Raw genomic sequence first — 18,060 nt, forward strand, 5'->3', positions numbered from 1 at the left:
TGTGTGTGTTAGGCAACACAGACGTCAACCGCCCTGCCCGCCACTAGCCTATCAGCAGCGCCTGTACCTGCTCGGCTGGAAACTCAGGACCTCTCAGAATGTCAAGGAAAAAAGTACAAGATTTGGCCGCTGATGTGGAAAAGTTACAGCAAGACATTTCTTTCTTGATTCAATTGATTCAGATTCAGAAGCTCCCTCAGGTGATGGCTGTGGTGACTATGAAAGATGATGATGATACAGGTAAGTCTTGATTTATGCGAGTTTGGTTTACGCGTTTTTGAAATAACGCAGGGTCCAAAATCCAAAGAAATGTTTAATTTACATGTTTTTTCACTTATACGTGATATTTTATGGATTGGCCACCAGATGTCTCACGCAACTGGACTCACACGGCGCCGCGGCCACACAGCTGAGCTCAGTTCTTCCCGCGCACCACTTGAACAACAAAGCAGTACCCACGCTGCCATGCTACTCAACAATAGGGGTGGGCAGGTACCGGTACCAGCTATACGGTACAGTACCGTTACCAGACTGCTCAGTACCGGTACCAATACTAGCCAGTCGCTCATGGTGTCCCTTATTTCTTCCTCACACGGGTGAGGCTGAGACTGAGTGCCTGAGTGGATATCTCGGCGATATGGATATTCTCTCTCTCTCTCTCTCTCTCTCTCTCTCTCCACTGAATGAAGTGAATATTTATTTTTCGATAGAAAGCTACCTCTTGTTTGATTTACATTGTTTTTGATTTACGCGACCTCTTCAAGGACACAATACTCGTGTAAATCGAGTTACCTGTAGAACAAAATTAAAAGCAATGGTAATAAAGACCTGTAATAGACCCCATGCCTGATGTACTATATTCAGTAAGTGATTAAAAAGGAATATTGTGCCACTGCCAACTGATGCAACATCAGCACAATACCTCATAACCTTCCCTGAGTTGGGTCATCCTTGAGTGACGGCAACACAAGCATCCCACGGCCCTGAGGAGACTCATACTGACTTTGTGTCCTGGTCAAGACTATGTAATTCCCTATGCCAATCACTACATCAGCTCTCCTGCAATCACCCAAGACTTTGTGGCCACAGTCAACACATTTATGCACACTAGCAGCTGTGTATGGTGCCAGGGTGTGCCACTTACCTGGTAGCACATGAACACCACCCAGGATGCCCACTCTTCTTCATCCAGGCGCATCATCCCTTCAGCAGCCTTAAGATCGCAGTGGGCTTGCCTGCGCCACCGTCGGGCTTCAGGCAAGTCAGACTTTGGCACCCTCTCCTGGCTGCTGTCACCGGGCATCCACCACCCGTCACTGCTCCACCCCCCGTCACTGCTCCACCCCCTGCCACTGCTGAAGTTGTGGTGACGCCATTTAGGAGAGCAGGAGAAACTGGAGTATGCCTTACTCGGGTGGGTGCGTGGGGCCTGGGCTTCATCCTCCTCATCGGGTATGTGTTCTCCGCGCTCTAGTCGCCCCAGCAGGGACTGAATGTACTGAAATAGGCGGGTGCACAGGTCCTCCCGGCCAGGGTTTTTGTCTGGGTGCCACTTGAGCAACAGGCGGCGGATTAGGTGACGTCTCTGGTGCTCATCCTCCACTCCCCAGATCTCCTTGACCTGCTTTCGTATCTTCCTGAAAATATCTCTTTCATTTAAATTTTCCTCCTCTGCTGCAGATGCCTGGAGCAACACCACGTCTCTGACTTCTCTCCTCACAAACCGGTAGAGTAGAGAGGCTCTGACAGTCACCACGCAGGGCTGGTCCTGGCTGGTGTTCACCTCGTATGTGTCCAACATCTGGCAGGAGGCATGCCTCTCTACCAGCCTCACCACCTGCACAATCACAAAGATGTCATCTTCATCCTCTTCTGTCCTCCTCTCTCCCTCACAAGGGCACAGATACTTTTTCATGCAGACAATCTCCCCTTTGGAAAAACTGCAAAACCCGTTGTCCAGCAAAGGCAGGAACCTTTCTTCCAAGTAGTTGCCCACGTCACACATATAGAGGCAGCGGGCGGGGGAATGAGCACTGTAGGCTTTTATGTCTGATTGATCCAGAGTGCTGTGGATGAAGTGAGGCTTCCCAACACAGCCAAAAACATTTCCCAATTCCATCATCCTTTCAATACTCCATTTGTGCAACAACAAACTGTATGCCTTGTGAAGACAACCACTTAACATTCTTGGGGGAAATTTCTCACAGAGGTATACAGTCAAAGTCTGTTGGTCCCCCTGACCCTCCATCTGGAAAAAGAACTGTTTAACACGCTGCCCAACACCATGACCGTGCAGCATAACAGTGGTGGTGATCTTGCGGACCTGCCGCACCCTCACCCTTCCCAACAGAGCCACAATTTCCTGCTTTTCATCCTGGCTGAGTCCACTGCCTTGGCCCAGCCGGTGGTGGTCAATGACTCTCAAAACTCCAGTTTTTAATTCCTCTGCCTGGAGCAGCTCTTTAACTTCAATGAGGAAGTTTGTAACCACATCCTCCAAGTCTTCATGTGCCAGGCATTCCTGGAGAACTTCTGAAAGGAACTTTGGTTTTAGTCTCTGAGGCAGGAGCTTCACAAGAGAAATTTCCTTAAACGATATCTGAAGGGCTTCAAACCCAACAAAGACAGGCTCCTTGAAAGTCTCTTGGATATCAGAAAACATATCCATGTTATCTGCCACAAAGATCTCCACTGAGCTCCTGAGTGTCCCATCTCGAGCTGGCAAATAAAGCTCCGAGGTGGACAAATCTTTCAGCTGTGGGGGACGCTTCACTAGTCCCATCATGGCCATCTTCATCTGCTTAACCTCTTCTGGGTGAAGGGGCTCCTGGCCGCTGTCCTGGTGGATCTTACTCAAAACTTTGGCGTACAAGTCACTGGATGCTTCCGTCTGCATCCCGAGCCTCTTCAGTGTACCAAAGAACTTCCCATAGAAGGTTGGTGCCTTATACAGGTGCGGGAGAATCTCCTCCTCAAGGCTTTCCACCACCCAGCTGGCGGGAACAAAGACTCTGTGCTCAGGAATGTGGACCACAGGAATGTCTCGATCTTTGAGGGTCCCAAATGCACCATCTTCATTCTTTGACAAATACTCGTATATGCTCTCCATCACCTGTTTGACTAGGTCAGGTTCTTTCTCTGGTTCCTTCTGCAGGGAGGAGCAAAGCTTTTCAATGTGTTTAAGAATGTCTTCCACAGGAGGTGTGTGCATCTTCACCTTGATGCTGTACTGTGCCTGAAGCTTTATTGCAACACTAATGGCATACACAGGGAGTAAGCTCCTGGTGGACCAGATGACATGTGCTAACTCACGGCCAGGGTCAACGCCCTCTGAAAATGCTAGCAAGCCTGACCTTGTCTGGTGATGTGCCAAAAGTGTTGCTAACTCAATACATTTTTCAGGTACCAGAAACTCTTTATCAAGGATCTGAGACATCACCAAATGAAAGTCTGCAAGGTGATCACCAAGGTACTCACACAGAACCTTAGACTTCTGCCTCACATGTTCATCCCCGGGGGACAAGGATGCAAACTGTATGAACTTCTCAGGAGTCACTTTGCAAACCATTCCTGCCAGCTTCAACAGGTGCTGCCACTTCTTCTCCCTCCATGCCTCTGGTAAGTTGGATTCTCCCATTACAGCAAACACTGGGTTTGAAGGGTCATATATATTATCTGCTGTTCTCAGTGTTCCATTGAGCTCAATAAATGGACATTTTTTCAGAGCTGACACAACTCTCTGCTGACCTTCGCTCCACTCCATTTCTCTGCTGGTGTTTGGTAGTTTTGATCTGAGATTATCTAGAAAAAACATTCTCTTTTCTTCAGTCAGTAAACTTATATTGGGCAATATGTACTTAGCATACCAGTCTGTCTCCTCTACAATGCAGTTGGGTTGAATGTAGGTGTAGAGTTTTGTTACATGAAGTGTACATGTTGCCTGGCCAGTCACAAATAGTCTCAGCTTATCACAAAGGCTCTCAAGTCCATGCAAGCTCAGACAGGAATCTTTGAGAACAATCAGGTTCCTCCCCACAAGGTCAGAGTGCTCCCCAGACACATCACAAAATATCTGTAGGGAGCGGATTTTGTCCTTGGACATTTGGCACCGTGAGCAGTGTTGGCCGAGGTACTCCAGGATCTCAAGAGCTGTCAGCACCTGCCTCGACCCACCTTGACGGCTGTCTTTAATAAAGAAGCTGCTGACAGATTCTCTGTGGAAGTAAAGAAGCTCCAACACAGTCACAGGTTCCTTCAAGCTTGCCTCAAGCTTCAATTTGCGAGGAATGTGTGGCTTTCCCTCTTGACCTGATCTACCACAAGATGGAAATGGAACAGGCAACTTGGAAAAGACTGAACCTCCTCCAGCATAATCACCTACATCTAGTACTTGCCAGGCATCTTTTATGGGAATGACAAACTCCTGGTTTCCCTCTTTCATTGGGTAAAATGCCCATTTCCCGAGATGTGTCAAAATGTATTGCTTGTTGCGGTCCGGTGCAAAAATAGAGTCTTCATCATGTTTCTCAATGTAGTGAACAACAAACTTCCAGACATCCTCCAGCCAACGCTTGTGCTTGGCAGTCATCAGAGGTGCCTTGGCCTTGGCAACACAGCCGGAGGCGCCTGGATCATCAGGCAGCCGCTGCACAAAGTCAGCTGGAGTGAACTCCTTTACCACATCCTTAAAACTTGTCATGTTAGCCTCAACCTTTTGCACAAGAACACAAGATGTGAATTCCTCCCCAAAAGCTGGTAAGAGGCCACAGAAAGTTGATAAAAACACCGGCCTTTGCACACTGAAGCATCTCAGCACACCGTCATTGGTCAGTAGTAGTGGTAGGTTGTCAACAGAGGAGAGGGAGAATTCTTTGGCCTTTGTGATGTACTCCAGAACACTCTTGACATTGTTAGGTTTCAGGAAAGGTGTGTCAGCCACTTTGCTGCCCACTTTTGGCTGACAACAGTCTGGCCCGCCTGTGTTACAAGACTTGAGGAAGGTGAGGGCAGTCTCATGGGTGAAGAGAGGACACTCAAACTGAGGGTCCGCTTCTCTGAGTCGCTGGAACATCTCTTCGCTGCTCAGCTTCATTCCAAGTCTTCTGAAAACATCTGCTAGTATTGAAAGGTGGTCTTTGCCTTGCTCAGATATGACAGAGAAGTGAACAGGGAAGCTGTCTCCACTGGCATGGAAGGCACACCACTTGAGCTGGCCCTTCCTCCCCACCCTGGAAGCTTCTTTCATCGCTGAAGACAAGTCACTTTCTGGGATGAAAACGTCAAAAAATGGAAATTCCTTTTTTCTCACCTCCGCATAAAACTCCTTGATAAAGTATTTCCATTCCTCAGAAGTTGCATTGCTGGCCAAGGGCAGAACACTGTGGAAGACTCTCTTCTCCTTCTTGCAAGTGTTCTCAGTCATGTAGCCTTCACCATCAAACATCAAGGCTCTAAACTGTTCCACAGCGTGCACAGCAACTGGCACCAACACCTCTCTTATCAGCCACTCATTCCAGAGGCTCTTGGCATCAAGATGTCCAGTCCACAGGTTGCGGCGTGACGGGTTAAGAGCAAAGTGTCCGTTGATGCTGAAGGGCAGCCCTGACCTGACTGGAAGAGGCAAGTAGCAGGAAGTTGAGCAGCAATCACTTCCAGGAGCCATTGTGGCAAATGGAATAGCAACACCCCCATGAGGCAGGAGGTTCAGGGTTTTGTTGGTGAATGCATCCTGCACTTGACGGGGCAGACTGTTCTTCCCCTCCACCCCCTGCTGCTGAACCACCAACCACTGGCTGCTGCTTCCTTGGCTTTCCCTGATGGTCATTGTATAGGAGGTCCTCACCATGCCCAAACTACAGGGGTCCCTCACCCCCTGCTCATCCCTGTACTTACTGGCCAGTGCAGGCAAGTGGGATTCCTCAGACACACTTGCCTCCACCCAGTACTCCTCTCTGAATGTGCCATTCCTTTGCACCTCCTTGATGGATATTTTTCTTACATTTCTCAAAAACAACAAGCACTGAGGCATTCCCCTTTGAAATTCCTTAAGCATTTCTTTAACTTTTTCTTCTGTCATGGTCTCTTGGGGTGCTATAAGGGAGTCTCGGATAGTGCGTAGAGGCAGCCTGAACACTGTCCCTTCCTCAGGCAGTTCACTCTCCAGGTAGCCAATAAAGGAATCAGGATGGTCCTCCCTCAGGCCACTCAGGTTAACAAACTGTACTCCCGGGAACTGAGGCGAGGCTGCAGGGTCATACCAGCAGTGTGGGTCAAACATGCACAGAGTCTCTCTGTTGGGAACTTGTGGGCCTCTTGTGAGGAAGGAAGGAGCGTCTGTCAGGTGGTAGACGGCGTTGAAGCCGATGCCATACTGCCCTGTTGTTGCCGGGTCTTCCTTCTTGCTGCTGTTCCCCAAATTCTGAATACTCCTGAGATCTTGTTCTGTGAATCCTCTGTTGTTGAAGACACTGAGGGCAGGCCCCTGTAAGGGGGCCATTTTGGGGTCAAAGAGTTTCTCATATGGAAGATGTCTGAAGTCCTTGATGAAGGCAACCTCTGTGGCTCCTGCATCATCAGCATTCTGCAGGAGTTCCTTCATTATGGCCAGGTCACACGGGTAGTCCTCGAGTATGTTCTTGAGGCGGGTGGTGAGCGGCTCATTCTGGCCAAACGGTACTCGGTTGGATGACTCCTGAAGTCTCTTCCTGGTCTTGGACTTTATGCCAAGCCAATCCAGCATGTCACGGGACACTGTGATACTCGAGTGCAGACACAGGAACTGGCCAGAGCTCAGTCTGGCCCCGTCGTCAAAACAGAGAAGGTTTGTGGGATGCAGGTAACCCTTACTGTCTGGCAGATGCAGGTCCTGAGTGAGCTGCTGGTCACTCTGCTTCACTTGAAAGAGCACAGTGAGCAGCCTGGACACCCGAGACACCTCGTTGCTGCTGAGTCTGCCGCTGCCAAAAGTCTCCCTTTTCTCCTGGATCACCTCCATCACTGTCTTGTAGTCAAAGTGGCTCTTGATGCCCAATGTGTTCATCAGGTGCTGGTACTTTTCAAGGCCTTCTGTGCGCACAGAAAATAAGGCTGGGGCACAGTCAACCTCATTGAAGAGTGCAAACAGTTTTGGTTCCTTAAAGCCATACTTTGTGACCAGTATCTTCTTTTCCTTGAGCTTTCCCAGTGCATCAAGGTTGCCTGAGTTTAGAGTTTTGCCTCTCCTTACATGCAAGATCAAATCTTCCAAGTGCTCATACACAGTGTGGCACATACATTCATTTTCTCTCTGAAGGGGGGCAGCACTAAAGACACAGAGCTGCTCCATCACTGATCGCAGTGGCAGGTCAAGGGCACATGTGATGACCCCGAGTCTCTGCAGGACGCCCTGTGGTGCATCCTCAAAGGCCTGGTCAAGAAGCAAGTGACAGCTGCCCACCAGAGGCTTGAATTTAGGGAAAAATAAAGCTGAGGGGCAGTCAAACACTAGACTCTCAGGTACAGAGTCCATATGCTGAGAGCAGCTCTGTGCCTCCCTATCTCCAGGACTTTCCCCATGCCAGGCAATGCTCCAGCCCTCAGGTTTTGGCATGACTGGCAAAAATGGCACAGATCTCAGTTCATGCCCAAGTTCCTCTTGTTCAGCATCCATAAGGCCTGACATATAGAGCAAGAGCTCCCTGACCCTGTCACAAGCACACTGGGAACACTCCACACCTGCCACACTCTCTGCTCGTTCCACCACCAGCTCTCTCGGCAGCCGGTCAGTGTTCATTCCCAGCCTGGCCAGTGTGCTGGATCTCCGGCTGGAATTAAGAAACTCTTCTACAGGAAACCTCTCATCATCTACAGAAAACATTCTTGCAATTCTTCCCCCGGGCTCGACGAGGTGTGCCGGAGCCCTGAGTGTGCCGCGGGGCTGGGTGGGTATGCAGGGCAGGCCAGGAAGACTCTCCAAGCAGGGGTGGCCGGCATCTAGGAGGTGGAGCATTAGCTGGTCCCTCCTGTCGGGACTCACCAGCCCCTCGGACATGTGGGGAATGAAGTACCTGCTGAAAAACGCTTCCTCATTGACCTGCTGGGACAACACCTGCTCACTTAGGCAGGCAAGGATGTGCTGGGGCAGCCGCACCAGCCTCAGCTCTGAAGTGGAGTGGAAGTATGTCTGCATGAACTCGAAGGCAATGTCTCCAACCTGAGGCACCTGAAGGAAGTCTTGTTTCAGGAAGCGGCACCTGGCAAGGGGGTGCCAGTCACCACTGCTGCATCTGAACAGCTCCAGACCCTCATGCTCCAGGGCATGATAGAACCCCTTGGTGAGTCCCTCCACCAGTGTGCCAGCCCCATGATGTACCACCGGCCATATGGCATGGTAGGGGCTCTCAGCACCCAGCCCTAGGCATCTCAGTGCCTCAGCCAGCCCGAGGTGGGCACGGAGGGCAGCGTCTCCTACTAGCGTGGTGTTCCAGCTGTGGGCGTGCCTGTCATCCTCAGTCTCGGTGAGGAGGTTGGTGCGGTCTGAGGCCACTTCCAGCACCCCGTTAATCTGGACCGGCAGCAGCGTCTTCACTGGCAGTGGTAGGAAGCAATGGAAGTGGCCTTCACGGTAGAACCCCAAAGGAAGGTCCGTAAGGCTCAGGGGGTGACACCCACAGCGGTCCTCCCTCACCGGCACTGCCACAGCTGCCAGAGGGAGGGCCTTGCCTCCGAGGGCCTCAGCAAGCTTGCCTGCACTGCCAGAGCCAGAGTGCCATGAAGTGACCCAGGTGGTGCTCCAGTGTCCCTCCTCCAGGCCACAGAGGTCAGCACCACTGCGTGAGCACCACACACTCACCTCTGCTGTGCTTCTCTCTGCTAGAATCTCCCCCTTCCACTCAAATCTATTTTTCTGCTTGGAAAACAGTGCAGCAGCACGTTCCAACACTGACTGTGGTCCGTCAGTGGCTGGGGAGGCCAGACCAGGAACAAGAGCTGGCTGGCATCTGCCGCGGCCAGCGTGGAAGAGCTCCACCATCTCTGAGGGAGAGGAGGCAGAGGCACTGAGGTGGAACACACTGATGGAGGAAACATGCTGGGTGAAGAGCAGCAGCTGGCCCACCACCCCGCTGAACATCCCCAGCAGCTGCACCATGTCGCCACGGGAGTAACACATGTCACTGATCTTGCTGGCAGCTGTGCGGAAAGGCAGGCGAAACAACGTACCCTCAAAGGAGCCTCGCTCCACCACGTCACAGCCAAACACGCCGGAGAAGGGCTGGAACTGTCCCCTTAGTGTGCGCAGCATGTAGGAGTGGCGGCGGTTGGTGAAGTTGTATCTGCGTCCCGGGGAGGTGGCATGGCTCAGGTGGGTCATGTGGGGGTCAAACACCACATAGCTTGAGCCACTGATGAAGCTTGGAACGTCTGTCAGATTGTAGACGGAGGAAAACCCCAGGCCAAACTTGCCAATCTTGGTGGGCTGCAGCTCCTTGGTGCCTGCCCCCACCTCTCGCAGGTTCTCAAAGTCCTGCTCGGAGAAGACTGCGTCATTGTACACCCAGAGTGCCGGGCCCTGGCACCGCTCCATCCCCGGGCCCAGCAGCAGCGTCCGGGAGTCTTCGTTCTGCCGCTCATCGTACAGGAGGCGGACGGCTGTGGCCCCAGCGTCGTCGGCATTCTGCACCAACTCCTTCAGGATTGATACGCCATCCCTGTACTGCTGCTCCAGCAGGTTGTGGAGGCGGGTGGTGAGTGGCTCCCGCTGCCCCCACTCCATTACCGCCTCGCCTCCAGCAGTCAGAAAGCTTTCCAGGGAAGCCACACCAAGGGCACGGGCCAAGGTGGTAGCCACGCATCCGTGGACCACCTTCACGCCCAGCTCATCACTGTCCAGCCACGCATCCACCTCCTCCATGTATGCTGCCTGCTGCACCTCAGCCAGCTCCAGCACATCGTCTTGTGTCTGCACGGGCACCAGCAGGGGGCCGGGGAGCTCCTCCAGGTGGTGCTGGAGTCTGCCCAGCACTGACATGACTAGCCGCCTGTCCTTCTCCACTTCGCTGCTGTCAATACTGCCTCCGCCGCCTTGGTGTCGTGCCCTCACCTTCTCCAGCACTGCCAGCAGGAGTGCAGGGCTCTGCTGACGTGCACAACCCAAGCAGAGGAAAAGTTGCTCGCTCCCCCGCAGCTCAAAGGGCAGCACATGCTGGTAAGGCAGCAGCCGCAAGTCTTCATCCCCTGGGTGGATGTACACCTGTTGTTAAGGAGAAGCAATCAGTGCGGTGCTGCAAAACTTTCTGCGTTGACGTTACCTTCAAAATATAATACAAGGAATATTGATGCTACTTGGAAAAAGACAAGTTACATTTCGACACCAAAGTCTTCTGATTCATGTGATACATGTGCAGCAATACTGGAGGCAAAACACAAAAGGAAAGCAAGTTTGTATACCTCATCTGGGAGCCTGAAGCCATGCTCCGTGAAGACACAGCACTCTGTCTTCAGGCTGCCCAGCTGGGGAGCCCCACCTTCACCAAGGGCTGTGGAGAGCTGACTGTAGGTCTGCTTAATCAGGTCTAAGTACTCCCTCTCATTAAGCTGATAAGCTGCTGCCAGGTTCTTGAGGTGCTGAATGACTGGCTCAACAGGTGGTGTTGACGCCCAGCCAAAGGCACTGGCTACATCAGGAAAATCATGACATTCAACTAAGGCAGTGGTGGAGCCCAACACACTGCTGTACTTGAGGCTCCTCAGGCCCTGGGGCACCAGTGGTCCAGGTGGGGTGGCCCACCCCAGACTTGAGGGATATCCATGAGGCCTGCTGGATGCACCATACACAAACGGCACCCCCAAGACTGCCCGGCAGACCTGTAGGTAGTCAGACCGTCGGTTCACAGCCTGCAGCAACCCCACAGACTTCCTGGCTTTGTCATCCTCGGACAGCTGGCTGTTCTCTAGGCCCTCAATAAGGCAGATCAGTTCATCCTGAGGCATGTCCTGTACCTTCCTGAGGCCCAGGGAGCGCAGGAGTGGGTAATGGTCACAGAATGAGTCTTTTGGTTGCTGTGGCTCCCCAATGAGGACACAATGGTCTTCATCCTCTGGGTCGTACAGCTCTGACGGGTGGCACAGCGAACCGTCAATGTTGGGAACAAATTTGGAGTTCCTTAACTGCTCATGGACACTGCTGCTTCTCTCCAGCTGAGGGTCCTCCAAAATGTACTGCACCAGCGCCAAGACACTGTCATCAGAGTGGCCGCTCCTTAATGCCTTGATGCACAGCTCCTCCTTAGACAACTTGTGAGCCCCCAGTTTCAATGCCAGTTCCATCTCCTGGTGCTGAGCGGGTGTAAGAAGAGTCTCGGGATAACTCACTGGAAAGTCCACAAGTTCTGGAGCAATTGTGTTTACTTCCTCCAGATGTGAATCTTGCTCCGACTTGTTTGTGTCTTGAGCTTTGAACATGTGGAGCTTGGTGAGGAACCCTGCAAGAGGTGGCTGGATACTGGAGACCTCTATAAGGCTGCTCACGGCCTGCCTCTGGTGCTCAGTCTTGTGAGTGTTGAACCGAGTGACTGCTTCTTTCTCCTGGTCCTGCCTCACCACCTTCAAGAGGAGAGCCAGAAAGAGTCCCCCATCACATTCAGGGTCAAGGAAATGGTACTTTGACTTTACCAAGGAGCAATGGTAAAAATAATGGGCACACTGTAAGGAACAGGTGTGGAGTGTGTCAGCACTGAAATGCCTACAGGCGGACCAAGCCTGGGCACGACATACTGATCTTTGAGTGGTCACCCCAACCCCCCCATGAAACTGTGGTGTGGTGTGGTGTGGTGTGGTGTGGTGTGGTTTGCAAGATATAAGGAGCTGTGGTGTGGTGTGGTGTGGTGTGGTGTGGTGAGTTGTGTTGTGGTGTGGTGTGGTGTGGTGTGTTGTGGTGTGGTATGGCGTGTTGTGTTGTGTTGTGGTGTGGGTGTGGTGTGGTGTGGGTGTGGTGTGGTGTGGTGTAGTGTGTTTTGGTGTGTTGTGTTGTGTTGTGTTGTGGTGTGTTGTGTTGTGGGTTTGGTGTGGTGTGGTGTGGTGTGTTGTTGTGTGGTGCAGTGTGGTGTGGTGTGTTGTGTTGTGGTGTGGGTGTGGTGTGTTGTGTTGTACGGTGTGTTGTGGTGTGGTATGTTGTGGTGTGTTGTGGTGTGTTGTGGTGTGGTGTGGGTGTGGGTGTGGTGTGGTGTGTTGTGGTGTGGTGTAGTGCCATGTGGTGTGGTGTGGTGTGGTGTGGGTGTGGTGTGGTGCCGTGTGGTGTGGTGTGGTGTGGGTGTGGTGTGTTGTGTTGTGTTGTGGTGTGTTGTGGTGTGGTGTGGGGTGTTGTGGTGTGGTGTGGGTGTGGGTGTGGTGTGGTGTGGTGTGGTGTGTTGTGGTGTGGTGTAGTGCCATGTGGTGTGGTGTGGTGTGGTGTAGTGCCATGTGGTGTGGTGTGGTGTGGTGTGGGTGTGGTGTGGTGCCGTGTGGTGTGGTGTGGTGTGGGTGTGGTGTGTTGTGTTGTGTTGTGGTGTGTTGTGGTGTGGTGTGTTGTGGTGTGGTGTGTTGTGGTGTGGTGTGTTGTGGTGTGGTGTGTTGTGGTGTGGTGTGGGTGTGGTGTACGTGGTGTGGTGTGGTGTTGTTTGCAAGACATAAGGAGCTGTGGTTTGGTGTGGTGTGGTGTGGTCAGGTGAGGTGAGGTATGTGTGGTTTGCAAGATATAAGGAGCTGTGGTGTGGTGTGGTGTGGTGAGGTGTGGTGCAGTGTGGTGTGGTGTGGTGAGGTGAGGTGAGGTGTGGTGTGGTGTGGTGTGGTGTGGTGTGGTGAGGTGAGGTGAGGTGTGGTGAGGTGAGGTGAGGTGAGGTGAGGTGAGGTGAGGTGAGGTGTGGTGTGGTGTGGTGTGGTGTGGTGTGGTGTGGTGTGTTGTGTTGTGTTGTGTTGTGGTGTGTTGTGTTGTGTTGTGATGTGTTGTGGTGTGGTGAGGTGTGGTGTGGTGTGTTTTAGTGTGGTGTGTTGCGTTGTGTTGTGTTGTGGTGTGGTGTGGTGTGGTGAGGTGAGGTGTGGTGTGGTGTGTTTTGGTGTGGTGTGTTGTGTTGTGTTGTGTTGTGGTGTGTTGTGTTGTGTTGTGGTGTATTGTGGTGTGGTGTGATGTGGGTGTAGTGTAGTGTAGTGTAGTGAGGTGTGGAGTTGTGTTGTGTTGTGGTGTGTTGTGTTGTGGTGTGGTGTGGTGAGGTGTGGTGAGGTGTGTTATGTTGTGTTGTGTTGTGGTGTGTTGTGGTGTGGTGTGGTGTGGTGTGGTGTGGTGTGTTGTGTTGTGTTGTGTTGTGGTGTGGGTGTGGTGTGGTGTGCTGTGTTGTGGTATGGTGTGGTGTGGTGGTGTGTTATGGTGTGGTATGGCGTGTTGTGTTGTGGTGTGGTGTTGTGTTGTGTTGTGTTGTGGTGTGGGTGTGATGTGGTGTGGTGTGGTGTGGTGTGTTGTGTTGTGGTGTGGTGTGTTTTGGTGTGGTGTGTTGTGTTGTGTTGTGTGGTGTGGTGTGTTGTGGTGTGGGAGTGGTGTGGTGTGGTGTGGTGTGGTGTGTTGTGTTGTTGTGTGGTGTGGTGTGGTGTGGTGTGTTGTGGTGTGTTGTGGTGTGGGGTGTTGTGGTGTGGTGTGGTGTGGTGTGGTGTGGTGTGGTGTGGTGTGGGTGTGGTGTGGGTGTGTGTGTATGTGTGTGTGTGTGTGTGTGTGTGTGTGTGTGTGTGTGTGTGGTGTGGTGTGTGGTGTGTGGTGTGGTGTGGTGTGGTGTGGTGTGGTGTGTGGTGTGTGGTGTGGTGTGTGGTGTGGTGTGGTGTGTGTGTGTGTGGTGTGGTGTGGTGTGGTGTGGTGTGGTGTGGTGTGTGGTGTGGTGTGGTGTGGGTGTGGTGTGGTGTGGTGTGTGGTGTGGTGTGGTGTGGTGTGGTGTGTTGTGGTGTGGGTGTGTTGTGGTGTGGTGTGGGTGTGGTGTGGTGTGGTGTGGTGTGGTGTGGGTGTGGTGTGGTGTGGTGTGGTGTGGTGTGGTGTGTTGTGGTGTGGTGTGGTGTGGTGTGGTGTGGTGTGGTGTGGTGTGGTGTGGTGTGGTGTGGTGTGTTGTGGTGTGGGTGTGGTGTGGGTGTGGTGTGGTGTTGTGTGTTGTGGTGTGGTGTGGTGTGGTGTGGTGTGTTGTGGTGTGGTGTGGGTGTGTTGTGGTGTGGTGTGGTGTGTAGTAGTGTGTAGTGGTGTGTTGTGTTGTGGTGTGGTGTGGTGTGGTGTGGGTGTGGTGTGGGTGTGGTGTGGTGTGGTGTGGTGTGGTGTGGTGTGGTGTGGTGTGGTGTGGTGTGGTGTGGTGTGGTGTGTTGTGTTGTGGTGTGGTGTGGTGTGGTGTGATCTGTGTTTTACAAGGAATAAAGGAGGAACAAAACAGGTCCTGCCCTGCACCCACCTTGCCAAGAGCCTGAGTGGTTCCATGACGGTCTGCAGCAGACAAGTACTCATGCAGGTCTTTGTGCTGGACGTGTTTTGGCAGCGCAGGGACCACCACCACCCCGAGGAGTCCCAGTGCCTCCACCTGGGGCCTGGAAAGCCAACCACCTTTCCCCTGCACCACCACAGGGGATGAGAGAGGGCTCAGAGAGGCTGAGTTTGGTGGCTGAGAGGTGGGGAGCAGCGGAATGTTCTCAACGCTACAGAGCGGCAGATTCTGCAAGAGCGTCCACACCTTACCCAGCCACTGATCCACCTGCTCCAGTGGTGGCTGGCACCGCTGCACGTGACTGGCACTCTTGAGGAGCAGGTCAGGGCCGTGAAGCTCTGGCTGGAATGGGCGCAGCTGTGTTTTGCCTGCAAGGATTCATCAGTCTACAGAAGGGAAGTTTTGCTTCTTTTCATCCAAACCCTACTTCCTATAGAACCAATAGAAGTGTGACCAGGACAACCTGGCCCACGACGAAACAAGACGTGTGTGTGTGTGTGTGTGTGTGTGTGTGTGTGTGTGTGTGTGTGTGTGTGTGTGTGTGTGTGTGTGTGTTTAATTTTTGTGGAGCAGTAATAAGTCATGTGAAGGCAGTAAGGATGACAAAGTCAAGTGTGGCAGGCAACTGTCTTTCCTCACCTGTCTGTTCACCACCTCACCTTTGCACCACTCTGCACTGCACTAACACAGTGCACTTCAACCCTGCACTGTCACCTTACTCTTTCAAAATCTCGTTTATTTCTTAAATATCATTAATTCAATTTTATACTCATGTTCTTAAACACTGTTAAGTGCAGAGAGAAACAATGAGGCTGCCGGTGAGCCCACAGCAACAGGCAGTGCTGGGACCACACCCACAGCAGTACAAGGGACAACACCGACCTGAGTGGGCCACGTCCTGCAGAGCCTCCCAGGCAGGCTGAGCCACACAAGTGCTTGCCATGAGGCCCTCCAGGCCCAGGAGAGCCTTAGCCTCCACCGCCGAGCAAAGGTACACCGCTGAGTCCGAGTCCCCCCGGCTGAAGGTTGACCAGGATCCGTCCTGCAGCGGGAGGAGTGGGAGGCCATGCAGGCTGTGGTGATGCTTGTCCTTGGCAGCATAGCACAAGAGTTGCTGGCAGGTCTCCTCTCCCCCCAGGTCACTGCTGCCCTTCCCTTGCAGTGTTTGGCACAGCAACTCAGGCGTCACGACGGACAGCTGCTGGCCTGCAAGCACACCACATGGCGGCCTCAGTGCACCAGCATCCCACCACCAAACACTTGCCCCAACAAATGCAAGACAGGGAAGGTCCATCTTATGAATGTGATAGGAACCTTGACCTTCAAAAAGTGTGGTATTGCTCAAGAGATTTAGTGATTTAGTAAGTCCACCCACCCCATGGGCTTCGGCTATGGGAAAGCTGAGAAGTGGCCGAGAAATGGCAAAATTACACTGCATTTTGAGACTAAGAAAAGAGCATGGAACGTACATCAGAGTACTCCTCTCATAACCATAAAGCCGTTAAAAATATTTACTTTTACTCAAATTCCATTCTTTGTGGGTGGTGTTTGTTACAAAATAAACAGTCTCGTGATGCGTGGCATCTAGCCTAGAGTCGCTTGTTGTCTGCTTTAGAGAATTTGACAAGTGATTACTGTGTGGATAGCTAATTCAATCTGCCATAACCTTACAGCACCACCTATGACAAAAAAAAGCCCATCTCAAGATCACTCGTCCACCGCTATGGCCCAGGCCAGGGGTGGGCAGCCTTTTGAACATAAGAGTGCCAAGTCTAATTAATGCCTTTTCTTTTACTACCTTGCGTGCCAGGTGTTATTTTTTCCCACATTATAAAGCCTATGCCCTGTGGAAATTGAGATCATAATCCTAGACACAGAGTATGTAGTGACCATTGTAACTAAAGTAAAGTGTATTTTCCTGCACATGCATAACATAAATGTTACATTTTTGTAGCAATTAGCATTCCTTGTAACTAAAAATATATAATTTTTTATTTTAAATTTATACTCACAATATTAATCTGATCCTTGCCCTTGCTTCCCTTTGGCCAAAGTTGAAATTTCAGGTGAGTATCTGGACACCTTGAGCTTCACACAACCCTCAGAATGATCCGTTGTAAGCTTGCTGCGATGGGGGTTGAGGATGTGCCTCATGTGTGAAAATATCTGCTCACATTGATATGTAGATCCAAATGCTGATAGCAATGCAAAAGCTACTTTCTTCATACAATTGAATTTATCAGGCAGTGAGGTCCAGGAACTTAATATGGAGGCTGCATGACCATTCATACTAGTTTCCAATATTTCTCGAAGATCTTTAAATTTAGCTGACCACAGTGATGAGGCCTGAAAGTCAATCAATTGCATTTCCAACTCCTCAGTTTCCATCCACTCAAAGAGACTCGTCCAACTCACTGTCTTTAAAGGTGTCTGGTCTGGTTAAAAATGAAAACTCTGGGCCAATGTGTTGGAAATCTTGAAATGTGATTGATAACTCAAACTTTAATTCTTGCATGTACACCTGAAGATCAGTAGTGTTGACAGGATGAATTGCAGACAAGTTCTTCAAGTTTTTGAAGTAACAGAAAGAACCAGTTTTGATATCTGATGAGTAAACTGCAAGCTTTGCAACAAATGCCTTCCAAATATCATACAAATCCATCACTGTTTTTCCTGCACCTTCCAAGATAAGATTGAGGTCATTTAGATGTTTCGTGATGTCTGAGAGAAACATAAGTTTCACAGTTCAGTCTCTCTCCTCCAGCTCAGGATAGTCTTGGCCTTTTTCTGATAAGATAATCTTTATTTCATCAAAGCATTCCACAAATCTCCCCAATACCTTCCCACAGCTTAACCACCTAACACTGCTGTGCAAGGGTATATCTTTGTAAGCACTGTCCACTGTCCACCTCTTCAAGGAAAGCTTGAAACTGCCTGTGCGTAAGAGAAGAGTGTGCAACAAGAAAATTCACTACTTTTGTAACAGTAGCCATCACTTTATCACTTTGTTGAGATCAGAGCTCGAGATCTTGGCACATAAATTTTCTTGATGAATTATGCAGTGCAATTTCAGAATGGGGTGCCCAATTTTATCCTCAACCATCTTAGTAAAACCCTTGTTTTTTCCTACCACAGCAGGGGCACCATCCGTTGTAACTGCAAAAATCTTTCTTATGTCAACCCCTCTGTCCTCAAAATGATTAGTGAATGTCTTCAGTATGTCCTCTCCCTTGGTAGTGCCACACATAGGTTTAAGACAGCACAGCTCCTCGTGTATCTCTGTGTCACTATGCCTGGCAAAAACAGCCAAGCGAGGAATGTCATTTATATCCACGCTTTCATCCAGGGCCACACTGAACACAGGTGTAGTTGTTAAAGCAACAGTTTGCTGCTCACTTACATTAGCAGCCATTTCAGAAATACGTCTCTCCACGGTCCTAGCTGAGACAGGCATGTCTTTTATCCTTGAGATGATCATGTGTTTGTTTGATATGCCATCAAATAACACCTCAGAGCACTCTAGGAAAGCTGCTTTTATAAAATCTCCATCAGTAAAAGGCTTTCCATGCTTGGCAATACACAGAGCTAGTTTGTAACTGGCCTC

At 51.1% G+C, this 18,060-nt stretch overlaps 1 protein-coding gene across 4 annotated transcripts in view; it reads right to left on the reverse strand.

The window, feature by feature from the left end:
- LOC127009926 (sacsin-like) overlaps positions 1-18,060 on the reverse strand; it is a 60,698-nt gene that overhangs the window by 6,011 nt on the left and 36,627 nt on the right. For all 4 annotated transcript variants that reach the window (XM_050883459.1, XM_050883460.1, XM_050883461.1 and 1 more), the window contains 4 exons: positions 15,339-15,662; positions 14,427-14,824; positions 10,426-11,580; positions 1,145-10,228 (listed from right to left, as the gene is read on the reverse strand). In XM_050883459.1, the coding sequence (XP_050739416.1) occupies positions 1,145-10,228; positions 10,426-11,580; positions 14,427-14,824; positions 15,339-15,662 (10,961 nt within the window). The remainder of the gene's footprint in view (positions 1-1,144; positions 10,229-10,425; positions 11,581-14,426; positions 14,825-15,338; positions 15,663-18,060) is intronic.

This window comes from Eriocheir sinensis, chromosome 42, assembly GCF_024679095.1.
Source record: "Eriocheir sinensis breed Jianghai 21 chromosome 42, ASM2467909v1, whole genome shotgun sequence".
Lineage (NCBI taxonomy): Eukaryota > Metazoa > Arthropoda > Malacostraca > Decapoda > Varunidae > Eriocheir > Eriocheir sinensis.